Genomic DNA, 13,880 nt, shown 5'->3' on the forward strand with positions numbered 1-13,880 from the left:
GGCCACTGTGTTCTTGGGGACCTTCAATGCTGCAGACATTTTTTGGTACCCTTCCCCAGATCTGTGCCTCGACACAATCCTGTCTTGGAGCTCTACGGACAATTCCTTTGACCTAATGGCTTGGTATTTTCTCTGACATGCACTGTCAACTGTGGGACCTTATATAGACAGGTGTGTGCTTTTCCAAATCATGTTCAATCAATTGAATTTACCACAGGTGGACTTCAATCAAGTTGTAGAAACATCTCAAGGATGATCAATGGAAACAGGATGCACCTGAGCTCAATTTRGAGTCTCATAGCAAAGGGTCAGAATACTTATGTAAATAAGGTGTTTCTGTTTTTTATTTTCAATACATTTGCAAAAAATGCTTAAAACCTGTTTTTGCTTCGTCATTATGAGGATTTTTATTTATTTAATCCATTTTAGAATAAGGCTGTAATATAACAAATGTGGGAAAAGTAAAGGGGTCTGAATACTTTCCAAAGGCACTGCAAAGGCATTCATTGTTAGGCACATTAAACAATAGGATATATAGTACAATACACTAACATAATGCAATTTCCTTTAGTTGGCATAACTACAAAACGATTAAAATGCTCAACATTCAACATCAACCACCCTTAAAGGACACAGCAAGACATTAGAATTCAAAGAAGAAAGTACAGTWTACAATTAGTGTACGCTTGTTTGTGTTGTCAATACTTGCTCACGTTGATCAGTCTTGCTTTAACCAGTTTTTCGGTCATACATTGTGAGCAACTAAAACAAGAAAAGAGTTGTCAGTTAATAGTTGCTAGTTGTAGCTGAAATGTGAGATGCAATGATTCTACCGAGGCGTTTTCTTATGTTGTAATAGTCAGTGTGTTTGCTGCTTTAAACAGACAAGTGGACAGGAAACACAGGCCCATGCAGAGAGCACAGCCTTGTTTTTGATATGAGGTCGTGTGGTTAGAGGTGGAGAGTGACTCTGAGCTAACTCTTACAAACAGTGTGAGCTCCTCTGTAGAAGCCTGTGCTGTTTTGCAAACACATACAGTACATAAACATGAATAATCTTACTTACAAGGAAAAAATCTGTGATAATTACTGAAATATCCATTACTAACCATTATACCATATTTCGATGGATGTGTTGAGGTTTATCTATCATGAAAAATACAACAAAATTGGAATTAGAGTCAAAGTGCTCCTTAAATGACTCCCAAAATACTCCCTAAGAATCCCTATAAGTGTTTTCTATGTACTATGAAGGATTGGTGTAAGCTTTTAATCCTACCTCTTTTATCTAACATAGGGACACCTGAAGGTGTAAAAAAAGAAGAAGAAAAAAGGTTTCCGGCATTTCGATTTGAAGGGTAGATATATATGGTTAAAACGCTTTGAGACAGTCATTTTTCTGATGTGTCAAGATGCGCGCCTGCCTTTTTCTGTTGTGGAGTACTCTCTCAGGTAAATTCATTTCCAACTCTTGTGTTATTACCACTTCAACAATGCTTCCTTTATGGCAAATTCTTAACCCAAACATTGGCAACAACAAAAAAATGATTCGCTTTTCCGTCACATCTACCAATCAGACAGTTTGCATAATTCTGAGTTTCATAATTCATGTTTTTGCTTACAGCTACTTGGACAAACCAAATAATTGTGACCCAGACACCAGGTATGGTGAAGATGATAGCCGGTGGCACGGTGACTTTGAAGTGTCATGTTGATCAGATTCTCGCCTTTTGCCACTCAGTGAGTTGGATGAAAGTAGACCCCAGGACTGGAACAATGAGCACAAGAACTAACGTAAAGATTAATACGACCTCTGAGGTAGGGAAACGGGACAGAGTATGTTCGGCAACCATCACCAACGCATTAGTGAGCGACTCTGGCATGTACTACTGTTCGGCTGTTCACTCCAAGGCGGTCCACACTGGCAACGGATCCAATCTAATTGTCACAGGTGAAATACAACTATGCATTTGRTAATATCAACACCATATAAGCTGCACTGCAAATAACAAGGCGGAAGGAWTCTCCCCAAATGATAATTGAAAGCTATTCTTCTCATTACAGAGAGCAGCACTGAATCCCCAAACATCAAAATGGTCTCATCATCAGACAGTGACGGCTCCTCCGCCGCTCTGCTGTGTTTGGTGTCAGGAGTGGTCCCGTCTCAAGTCCATGTGTTCTGGCTCATAGACGGGAGAGAGGACAGTGGACTTACTGAGTCCACCTGGACAGACAACAGTGATTCAGCCACAGAGTTCACTAGGAACCAGATTCTAGTCCAGGCAGAGGAGTGGGACAGAGGGGTTCAGTGTACGTGTGTGGTGGAGTTTGAGGGAAATTCTATCAACAAAACTGTGCAAAGAATAGGTACGTAAAAAATATGCTTTTTGGGACATTATGGTCAACATTCCCCTCCCAATTGCACCCTTGCAGTGAACAAAACGACTGTTTTACTGCTAGAGAATTCTCTTAACAATGTCCATGACAAGGCACAGAATATTTATGCAGATTACAGTTACCTTACTTACTTAGTACAGTTACATACTTATCTTTGTGTATGGTATATCATATCCTCAGATCTTGGCGTGCTGTGTTACGTCACAGTGTGGATATACAGACTCCTGGGAATAACTGCCTGGCTTCTGCTGTTGATCATGGCTACCACTGTGGCAGCATGCAGGGGCAAAAATAGAGGTATGTATAAATACTGACATAGGTCCTGAATGACCCAAATACATGAATAGAATAGCATGTAATAATACAAATATACAAATGTACTGTACGTTGTAATGGTTCAGTTAAACAGTAGAATAATTCATCTGTTTTGACATGCACTGTTTTGAGTCTTTATTTCCATTTTGTGACTTAGGTGTTCAGAGGAATGGTACCTCAAAGAACAGGGGACGAAGGCATAATTCATCATAAAAAGGTTTTATAGTTTGCCATTTGTACAAAGTCATTTTGGTAGCATTGACATGTGTTAAGACCATTGGGAAAAGTTGTTTATGTTTTGTTGTTGTTGCTAACTATTKAAAAATGAAAGTGTACATTGGAAAATAGCTAATTAGAATTTCAAATTGCAGTTATATTCTTCCCATAGAACATATTCATATCGAATTATTATCCACTGTAAATGCTCTCTCATTACAAGTCCTGGGTCAGATATCCACTTTTTTTTCTTATTCGAAACATTTGAGCGAGTGATTGAGATGTTATTGAATTCCTCTCTGTGAACCACACTTTGCTCGGSTTCATGCAGGCAGCTGTGTAGTTACAGACTTCGAATGAATCAATTTCAAGAAAATGTCCATGTTTAAAAGATGCAATGCAATAGTGTTGCTTCATTCCTTATTCTCATGCTATGTTGTTACTGGCTTATTTGCTAAAGTAAGAAACTTTTCCAGAAATCCTCACCATCTATTTTGACTACTAACTTGTAAAGGAGAGACATGACACCCAACTCTTTCTCTTAATAAGTGCATATCAGATAATCAAATAAAATCACATTTTATTTGTCACATGCACCGAATACAACAGGTGTGGACTTTACCATGAAATGCTTCCGTACGAGCCCTTTCCCACCAATGCAGAGTTAAAACYTTTTTTAAAAATGTGCTAAATAAAAAAAGGAAATAGTAACACAGACACGTGCATATTTTATGCTAAAATAATTGRAATTGCTGTGCAATAACTGTCCTTCAAATGAAAACGTGAAACTTTGGAAGTAAGCAGTGTGCAGCAGCGTCGCTTATCCGAATCATCTTATTTAGTCCAACAGACTAAATGTGTAGACGTGTCCTATGGGAGATTATTGATGGTGTCTGTCGTTTTGCTTTCGTCATTGAAAGCAAGTCAAAGTAACTTTAAACCAAGTCATTAAGCTTCACAAACCCTTTCAGAGACCTCCTGTACCCCCTGTTCACCCACGACTGTGTGGCCAAGCACGACTCCAACACCATCATTACGTTTGCTGACGACACAACAGTGGTCACCGACAACGATGAGACAGCCTATAGAGAGGAGGTCAGAGACCTGGCAGTGTGGTAACAGAACAACAACCTCTCTCTCAATGTGAGCAAGACAAAGGAGCTGATCGTAGACTATAGGAAAAGGATGGGACTGAAGTTGAGCGGGTCGAGTGTTTCAAGTTCCTTGGTGTCCACATCACCAACAAACTATCATGGTCCAAACACACCAAGACAGTTGTGAAGTGGGCACGATAACACCTTTCCCCRTCAGGAGACTGAAAAGATTTGGTATGGGTCCCCAAATCCTCAAAAAGTTCTACAGCTGCACCATCGAGAGCATCCTGACCGGCTGCATCATCGCCTGGTAAGGCAACTGCTCGGCGTCTGACCGTAAGGCGCTACAGAGGGTAGTGTGTACGGCCCAGTACATCACCGGGGCCAAGCTTCCTGACATCCAGGACCTATATACCAAAAAATAGTCAAAGACTCCAGTCACCCAAGTCATAGACTGTTCTCTCTGCTACCACACGGCAAGCGGTACCGAAGCACCAAGTCTAGGACCAAAAGGCTCATTAACAGCTTATACTCCAAAGCCATAAGACTGCTGAACAACTCTATTTCTTGAACTGCATCGTTGGTTAAGGGCTTGTAAGTAAGCATTTCACGGTATTCGGCGCATGTGACAAATAAAATTGGATTTGATTTTTTTTTATTATACAGTTAGCGGTCTGTGACAGTGGCTAGGTCAGCAACTCCAAAGCATGGATTGCAGTCTCTCCTTCTCTATAGACTACTTTGAGGGTAATGAAATTAATGAATGAATGAATTTTGTTATTTGAGTGAAACTATCGCTTTAAATGTCATTGCCAGGTCAATTAATGGAGAAGAGCATGATTTCGTTCAGAGAATGAACTGCCAGATGTTTTCTATGTCAATGTTTGGGGTTGCCACAGATTTGTCAGTTTATAACATAGAGGCCTCCTCTTCCTTCCTGCCCTACATTTCATAGACTATGAAGAGCCATTTCATTCAACCCGTTTCCAAATGAGGAGTTAAAACATACAGGCTAATTTAAATGGAGTAATAACATTTTCATATGGAAAAGTAGAAAGATTGGTATACAGTGCATTCAGAAAGTATTCAGACCCCTTCACATTTTCCACATTTTGTTACGTTACAGCCTTATTCTAAAATGGATTAAATCACTAAAATCGTCATCAATCTACACACAATACCCCATAATGACAAAGCGAAAACAGTTTTTTAGAAATGTTTAGAAATGTATTATGAAATAAAAAATAATAATACACTATTTACATAAGTATTCAGACCCTATGCTATGAGACTCGAAATTGAGCTCAGATGCATCCTGTTTCCATTGATAATCCTTAAAATGTTTCTACAACTTGATTGAAGTCCACCTGTGATAAATTCAATTGACTGGACATGATTTGGAAAGGTACACACCTGTCTATATAAGGTCCCACAGTTAACTGTGCATATCAGAGCAAAAACCAAGCCATGAGGTCGAAGGAAWWMTCCTTAGAGCTCCAAGACATGATTGTGTCGAGGCATAAATATGGGGAAGGGTACCAAAAAATGTCTGCAGCATTGAAGGCCCCCAAGAACACAGTTGCCTCCATCGTTTTTAAATGGAAGACTCTTCCTAGAGGTGGCCACCCGGCCWAACTGAGCAATCGGGGGAGAAGGGCCTTGGTTAGGGAGGTGACCAAGAACCCAATGGTCACTCTGACAGACGGAAGCCACTCCTCAGTAAAAGGCACATGACATCCCGCTTGGAGTTTGCCAAAAGGSACCTAAAGGACTCTGACCATGAAAAACAAGATTCTCTGATCTGATGAAACCAAGATTGAATGCCAAGCGTCACGTCTGGAGGAAACCTGGCACCATCACTACGGTGAAGCATGGTGGTGGCAGCATCATGCTGTGGATATGTTTTTCAGAGGCAGGGACTGGAAGACAAAATATATCATTCTCAACACCTGCTTTGGCTTTGTCATTATGGGGTATTGTGTGTATATTGATGAGGGGAAAAAACGATTTAATCAATTTTAGATTAAGGCTGTAACGTAACCAAATGTGTCAAAAGTCAAGGGGTCTGAGTACTTTCCGAATTGCTGAAAAAAATGGGAGATCTGTAGCTGAGTATGAAACTTAGTGGCAGAGTAGACCTAAATGTGGTTTGCGTTCTGTTCCTAACTGTGCCAGAACAGCGGACAGAAAGAAACACACATCAAGTCAGGAGGTACAGCAGCGGCTTGTGGTTTGAAGAGGCGACACTGACTGAGGTGGGCTTTCAAGGTAAATCTCATAGGTTGACTTCGGAAGAATTCATGCACTCATGAAAAAAAATCCCCTTTTGCAATTGTTGTGACATTTTGTGCTTTTGCAAAATATTTGGAATTATTTGTCACTAGGGGGTGTTTTATAAACCCTTTTTTTATCACCCCCAACTAAATCATTTTGAAAAAAATACAGCGGTAATGATCATCATCATCATTTGTGTCAATTCCATTTAAATTAAATATGATTTTTTTTACTTAGGCAACCGGCACTGACTAGCGTTGAAACAATGGAGACCACTAACTACCTCTTCATTTTAAAAGGTGTGTTTGTATTGAGGTTGCTAACCAGAATGGTAGCATCAGTTGTCTTGCAGTCCATTTTTACTCAGTGGCATGGCCTCACAACCTTAATCAGGCCAAAGAAAAGACCACACATTGCACATTTAGGTAGGAGAGCATTTGTGTCTGTGTCCACTTTTGATTCAATTGTTGTTGACATGSCAAATAAATAAAGCCACTTTGAATTAGCTAAAGAAGAGTGTATAAACTGTAAAGATGTAKCTTGTAAAGATATACTGATGTAAACAAACCATTTCTGCTTATAATTACTTGGACTGAAAAATGCCTTAGAATATAACATCCTCCTGAATCTGTCACGGGCTGCATCGAGAAACAGATTTCTACAAAACTACATAAATGTCTCTGTAATATCTTTCAGAAATTGTTTGGAAATTAAAAGCACACCTTCATTGTCATTCAGCGTTCTCTTTATTTCTAATTCAGTACCCCATTATCACCTGTCAATTAACGTACTAAAGGCTTATCTTTTGCTGAAATATTTTCTATCTGCAGCAATTATCTGAAATACTTTCATTAGGTATTGCCCATTGGTATGTGTTTGTGTGCGTGTCTGTGTGTGTGTGTGTGTGTGTGTGTGTNGGGGGGGGGGGGGGGCTAAGCTATTCTTCCATCCTGTCAAATGTCTTTATTACTTAGCTGGAGGAGCGAGCAATTTCTCTCAACCCTCTGATGTTCGACATGTATACTCCGCTTCTGATTCTGTGCTACATGCACATTTTGAAAGGTAAGCTACATCTAATTATATTCACTAATTGTATTTAATTGATTCTACACAATTCAAGATGGATTTACATAAGTATTCAGACCCTTTACTCAGTACTTTGTTGAAGCACCTTTGGCACCGATTACAGCCACGAGTCTTTTTGGGTATGATGCTACAAGCTTGGCACACTTGTATTGGGGAGTTTCTCCCATTCTTCTCTGCAGATCCTCTCAAGCTCTGTCAGGTTGGATGGGGAGCGTCACTGCACAGCTATTTTCAGGTCTCGCCAGAGATGTTAGATAGGGTTTAAATCAAAACTTTGGCTGGTCCACTCAAGGACATTCAAAGACTTATCCATAAGCCACTCCTGCGTTGTCTTGGCTGTGTGCTTAAGGTCAGTGTCCTGTTGGAAGGTGAACCTTTGCCCCAGTCTGAGGTTCTGAGCACTCTGGAGCAGGTCAGCACTCCGTCTGACCTGATTGGTGGAGTGCTGCAGAGAAGCCACTKCTCAGTATTCAGACCCTTTACTCAGGAATTTGTTGAAGCACTTTTGGAAGCAATTATAGCCACGAGTCTTCTTGGGTATGTGTAGGTCCTGGATTGCAGGAAGCTTGCAGGAAGCTTGGCCCCAGTGATGTACTGGGCCGTATAGTGGGCCGTACGCACTGGGCCGTGCGCACTACACTCTGTAGCGCCTTGTGGTCAGATGCCGAGCAGTTGCTCGATGCAACCAGTCAGGATGCTCTCGATGGTGCATAAGTATTCAGACCCTTTGCTATGAGACTCGAAATGGAGCTCAGGCGCATCCTGTTTCCAGTAATCATCATTGAGATGTTCCTACAACTTGATTGGAGTCCACCTGTAGTAAATTAAATTGATTGTACATTATTTGGAAAGGCACACACCTGTCTATATAAGGTCCCACAGTTGACAGTGCATGTCAGAGCAAAAACCAAGCCATGAGGTCGAAGGAATTGTCCGTAGTGCTCCAAGACAGGATTGTGTCGAGGCACAGATCTGGGGAAGGGTACCAAAAAATGTCTGCAGTATTGAAGGTCCCCAAGAAAACACAGTGTCCTCCATCATTCTTAAATGGAAGAAGTACAGGCAAAACAACAGTCTCAACGTCAACAGTGAAGAGGCGACTCCGGGATGCTGGCCTTCTAGGCAGAGCTGCAAAGAAAAAGCCATATCTCAGACTGGCCAATAAAAAGACAAGATTAAGATGGGCAAAAGAACACAGACACTGGACAGAGGAACTCTGCCTAGAAGGCCAGCATCCCAGAGTCGCCTCTTCACTGTTGACGTTGAGACTGGTGTTTTGCAGGTACTATTTAATGAAGCTGCCAGTTGAGGACTTGTGAGGCGTCTGTTTCTCAAAATAGACATTCTAATGTACTTGTCCTCTTGCTCAGTTGTGCACCGGGGCCTCCCACTCCTCTTTCTATTCTGGTCAGAGCCAGTTGCGCTGTTCCGTGAAGGGAGTAGTACACAGCGTTGTACGAGATCTTCAGTTTCTTGGCAATTTCTMGTATGGAATAGCCTTAATTTCCCAGAACAATAATAGACTGACGAGTTTCAGAAAAATGGCTTTGCTTCACGCCATTTTGTGCCTGTAATCTAACCCACAAATGCTGATGCTCCAGATACTCAACTGGTCTAAAGAAGGACAGTTTTATTGCTTCTTTAATCAGGACAACAGTTTTCAGCTGTGCTAACATAATTGCAAAAGAGTTCAATCAATTAGCCTTTTGAAATTATAAACTTATTAGCTAACACAACATGCCATTGGAACACAGCAGTGATGGTTGCTGATAATGGGCCTATGTACGCCTATGTAGATATTCCATAAAAAATATGCCGTTTCCAGCTACAATAGTCATTTACAACATTAACAATGTCTACACTGTATTTCTGATCAATTTGTTGTTATTTTAATGGACAAAAAATGTGCTTTTCTTTAAAAAACAAAGACATTTCCAAGTGACCCCAAACTTTGAATGGTAGTGTATATAATAGGCGGTGTCAGAGGAAAGCCCATAAAATTGTCAGGGACACCAGTCACTGAGGTCATAGACTGTTTTCTCTGCTACCGCACGGAAAGTGTTGCCGGAGTGCCACGTCTAGGACCAAAAGGCTCCTTAACAGCTTCTACCCCGATTCCATAAGACTGCTGAACAATTAATCAAATGGCTACCAGACTTTTACATTGACCCCCCCTCCCCTCCCTCCACCTCCATTTGTTTTGTACACTGCCGCTACTTGCTGTTTATTATCTATGCATAGTCACTTCACCCCTACCTACATGTACAAATGACCTCTAACCTGTACCCCCACACACTGACTCGGTACCGGTACCCCCTGTATATAGCCTCGTTATTGTTATGTTATTGTGTTACTTTTTATTATTTTTTATTTAACTTTTTTGGGTAAATATTTTCTTAACTCGTCTTGAATTGAATTGTTGGTTCAGGGCTTGTAAAGTAAGCATTTCACGGTAGGGTTGTATTCGGCGCATGTGACAAATAAAGTTTGATTTGATTCATTTTTTGTTAGTTTTTTTGCAAAAATGTCTGCAAACCTGTTTTTGCTTTCTCATTATTGGGTATTGTGTGTAGATTGATAAGGTAAAACATTATTTTATCAATTTTAGAATAAGGCTGTAACGTGACAAAATGTGGAAAAAGGGAAAGGGTCTAAATAATTTCCCAATGCATTGTTTATACAAAAGTATGTGGACATTCCTTCAAATTAGTGGCACCTTTGCTGACAGGTGTATAAAATCGAGCACACAGCCATGGTAATCTCCATAGACAAACATTGGCAGTAGAATGGCCTTACTGCAGAGCTCAGTGACTTTCAACATGGTWCCATCATAGGATGCCKCCTTTCCAACAAGTCAGTTCATCAAYTTTTCTGCCCTGGTAGAGCTGTCCCAGTCAACTGTAAGTGCTGTTATTGTGAAGTGGAAACATTTAGGAGCAACAATGGCTCAACCGTGAAGTGGTTGGCCACACAAGCTCACAGAATCTGACCGCCAAGTGCTGAAGCGCGTAGCGCCTAAAAATCGTCTGTCCTCAGTTGCAACACTCACAACCGAGTTCCAAACTGCCRCTGGAAGCAACGTCAGCACAAGAACTGTTTGTCGGGAGCATCATGAAATGGATTTCCATGGCCGATCACTATGCGCAATGCCAAGCGTAGACTGGAGTGGTGCAAAGCTGGCCACCATTGGACTCTGGAGCAGTGGAACCARGTTCTCTGGAGTGATGAATCACYCTTCACCATCTGGCAGTCCGACGGGCGAATCTGGGTTTGGCAGATGCCAGGAGAACGCTACCTGCCCCAATGCATAGTGCCAACTGTAAAGTTTGGTGGAGGAGGAATAATGGTCTGGGGCTGTTCATTCTAGATGATTACGTGCTTCCAACTTTGTATCAACAATTTGGGGGAGGCCCTTTCCTCTTTCAAAATGACAATGCCCCTGTGAATAAAGCGAGATCCATACAGAAATGGTTTGTCGAGATTGGTGTGGAAGAACTTGACTGGTRTGCACAGAGCTCTGACCTCAACACCATCGAACACCTTTGGGATGAATTGGAACGCCAACTGCAAGCCAGGCCTAATCACCCAATATCAGTGCCTGACAACACTAATGCTCTTGTGGCTGAATGGTAGTAAATCCCTGCAGCAATGTTCCAACATCTAGTGGAAAGCCTTCCCAGAAGGCTGTTATAGCAGCAAAGGGGGGACCACTCCATATTAATGCCCATGATTTTGGAATGAGATGTTCAACAAGCAGGTGTCCACATACTTTTGGTKATGTAGTGTATGACTTTAACCCCATATGAATCTATGCAAGGCATTTGGTTCAGTATCATGTTTCCATATTCAGGTGTAGGGTCCATCATGTCAGAGGACTCAACAGTGATCCAGTATCCACCTGTTGTTGAGGAGGTAGTTGGCGGCAACATCACCATGAACTGCATTCTGGAGGGGTTGACTTCTTACTGTTATACTGTCGCCTGGATAAGACTGCCCAAACAACCCGGGGCGCTGCGATTCCCCAAGAACACCYTTATCAACACCAGATCTGAGTATGAAATCTTCAAGCATATGTGCCCAGTGTCCATCTACAACGTAACTGTCACCGACTCTGGGATTTACTACTGTGCTGTCATATATGGCCAGCAGATCTACTTAGGCAACGGCACCACAGTGATTGTTAAAGGTTAGTATTATGGCATTTTAATTATCAAAACCTTCATAGACCTTTTTATTGTAACCTGATTTCGCATGATCTTGATGTGTTGTATCTCAAGCTTTAACTTGTGTTCTGTAAGAGTCACAGGAATGAGCTATGTCACTGATGCAGCATTTGTAATGAAGATCAAATCAGTTTCCAAATGATCTAACATCATTTTTATTTCCTTCCCCAATTTTTCCCTTTATTTCATGTAGATGAAACCAAAGCTCCTCCAACCATCGACATCCTGAAAGCGCCGAACAGCTACCATTCCTCTGTCTCTCTCCTGTGTTTGGTGTCAGGAGTGATCCCGTCTCAGGTCCACGTGTTCTGGCTCATAGACGGGAGAGAGGACAGTGGACTTACTGAGTCCACCTGGACAGACAACAGTAATTCAGCCACAGAGTTCACTAGGAACCAGATTCTGGTCCAAGCAGAGGAGTGGGACAGAGGAGCAGAATGCACGTGTGTGGTAGAGTTCAAAGGGCAGTATATCAACAAAACCGTGCAYCACAATGGTAACTGCTCTTCCTCTTACTATCATTAGTTAGCACTACTGTAATAATATTGACCGTATGTTCATGTAGTAACATTAATTTGACAATAAATGCTGTGAATTTGAAGATATTGAAACTTGTTTGTATTGAGCTGTACCATTCCCTTTGATGAGATGTTATTGTGTGTCCTGTCAGACTTCTCCACAATGTGTTACACCATAGTGAGTCTCTACAGGGTTCTGGGAATTGTGTCCGCTCTTCTTCTTCTCCTTACACTGACTGCACGGGTACAACTATCAGGCAAGAGCAACAAMTCAGGTAAGAGGTATTTTTGTATGATAGTTAATTATATACTGAACAAAAATATAAACGTAACATGCAACAATTTTAACGATTTTACTGAGTTACAGTTCATATAAGGACATCAGTCAATTCATTAYGCCCTGATCTATGGATTTCACATGACTGGGCAGCGGTGCAACCATGGGTTGGCCTGGGGGGGCATAGGCCCACACACTTGGGAGCCAGTTCGAGCTAATCAGAATGAGTTTTCCTCAATTTTATCACCTGTCTGGGTGGCTGGCCTAAGATGATCCTGCAGGTGAAGAAGCCGGATYTGGAGGTCCTGGGCTGGCGTGGTTAAATGTTCATGGTCTGTGGTTATGAGGCCGGTTGGACATATTACACAATTCTCTAAAACGACATTGGAGGCGGCTTATGGTAGAGAAATGAACATTACATTATCTGGCAACAGCTCTGGTGGACATTCCTGGAGTCAGCATGCCAATGGCACACTCCTTCAAAACATGAGACATCAGTGGCATTGTGTTGTGTGACAAAACTGCACATTTTAGAATGCCTTTTATTGATCCCAGCACAAGGTGCATATGCCACACCTGTCAGGTGGATGGATTATCCCGGCAAAGGATAAATGCTCACTAACAGGGATGTAAACAAATTTGTGCACAACATTTGAGAGAAATATGTTTTTTGTGGATATGGAACATTTCTGCTGTCTTTTATTTCAGCTCCTGTACATGTTGCATTTATATATTTGTTCAGTATAGTTACGTGTTGTTTGACATTTTCCTTTCTTTTTTTACTTTTGACTAACTAAAAGTGCTAACTGTGTTCGTTTGTTTTTTCTTCAGGCAAGCGTAAGAAAAGCAACAGAAACCCRCCAAACTAAAGAAAAGGAGGGCTTTGGGATTCTGTTTTCATTGTGAAAACTGCAGGAAACCAACATTCAGAATTTGAGTGCTTTYAGTGAATCAGAGTGCTTCATACCAACTAGGGAGACGTTAAGTATGTAGTATATTTTCACTGGGTGTCAAAAGGCTATAGGATATTTTTGTGTGACTTCTTTTCAATTTTTTTCCTATTCACTTTGCTTTTGATTTTATTACATGAAAATGGTCAGATAAGGAATATGCATAAAAAATCTAATGTGTTAGAATAGCCTAATGCTTCCATAAAGTGATATCCTTTAAGTACTGTAGTGATGAAATGTTATTTTTTTCTCATCTTGTGTCACCATCTCAAAACATCCAGTAGATATCAGTGTTTACTCAAAATCTATAGTCTACACTTCCTGTCACTTGTGCTTCCATTGTAGTGACACTGATTGAATGAGGAATGGCGCCGAAGGAGATGGCTGCCATTTTATAWTCCCGTAACCAATTGTGCTATTGTGTATGCTTTTTTGAGCTATTTGGAACTTTTTTTTAAAGTAAGCATACACCTGTTGTATTCGGCGCATGTGACAAATAAAATTTGATTTGAGATAGGCTGGAGCTTTTT

General features: G+C 41.1%; 1 protein-coding gene and 1 gene segment (V, D, J or C); both read left to right on the forward strand.

Moving 5' to 3' along the window:
- The first annotated feature begins 1,159 nt into the window (after positions 1-1,159).
- On the forward strand, positions 1,160-7,010 carry LOC111956138 (immunoglobulin lambda-1 light chain-like). The gene is made up of 5 exons (XM_070436432.1): positions 1,160-1,452; positions 1,625-1,951; positions 2,065-2,367; positions 2,578-2,694; positions 2,870-7,010. The coding sequence occupies exons 1-5, from the start codon at positions 1,413-1,415 to the stop codon at positions 2,923-2,925; spliced, it is 843 nt and encodes a 280-aa protein (XP_070292533.1). The 5' UTR covers positions 1,160-1,412; the 3' UTR covers positions 2,926-7,010.
- Positions 7,011-7,289: 279 nt separating this feature from the next.
- Positions 7,290-13,862, forward strand: LOC111955595 (tyrosine-protein phosphatase non-receptor type substrate 1-like). The segment is given in 5 exon segments: positions 7,290-7,358; positions 11,233-11,568; positions 11,799-12,101; positions 12,276-12,398; positions 13,232-13,862. Coding segments are annotated over 5 exon segments (855 nt in total).
- Positions 13,863-13,880: the final 18 nt, after the last annotated feature.

This window comes from Salvelinus sp. IW2-2015, linkage group LG31 (genome assembly GCF_002910315.2).
Source record: "Salvelinus sp. IW2-2015 linkage group LG31, ASM291031v2, whole genome shotgun sequence".
Taxonomy (NCBI): Eukaryota; Metazoa; Chordata; class Actinopteri; order Salmoniformes; family Salmonidae; genus Salvelinus; species Salvelinus sp. IW2-2015.

Coding starts and splice junctions, on each gene's coding strand:
- LOC111956138 (XM_070436432.1), top strand. CDS start 1,413: ATGCGCGCCTGCCTTTTTCTGTTGTGGAGTACTCTCTCAG. Junction 1,453..1,624: donor GTTGTGGAGTACTCTCTCAG/GTAAATTCATTT, acceptor TTTTGCTTACAG/CTACTTGGACAAACCAAATA. Junction 2,695..2,869: donor ATGCAGGGGCAAAAATAGAG/GTATGTATAAAT, acceptor TTTGTGACTTAG/GTGTTCAGAGGAATGGTACC.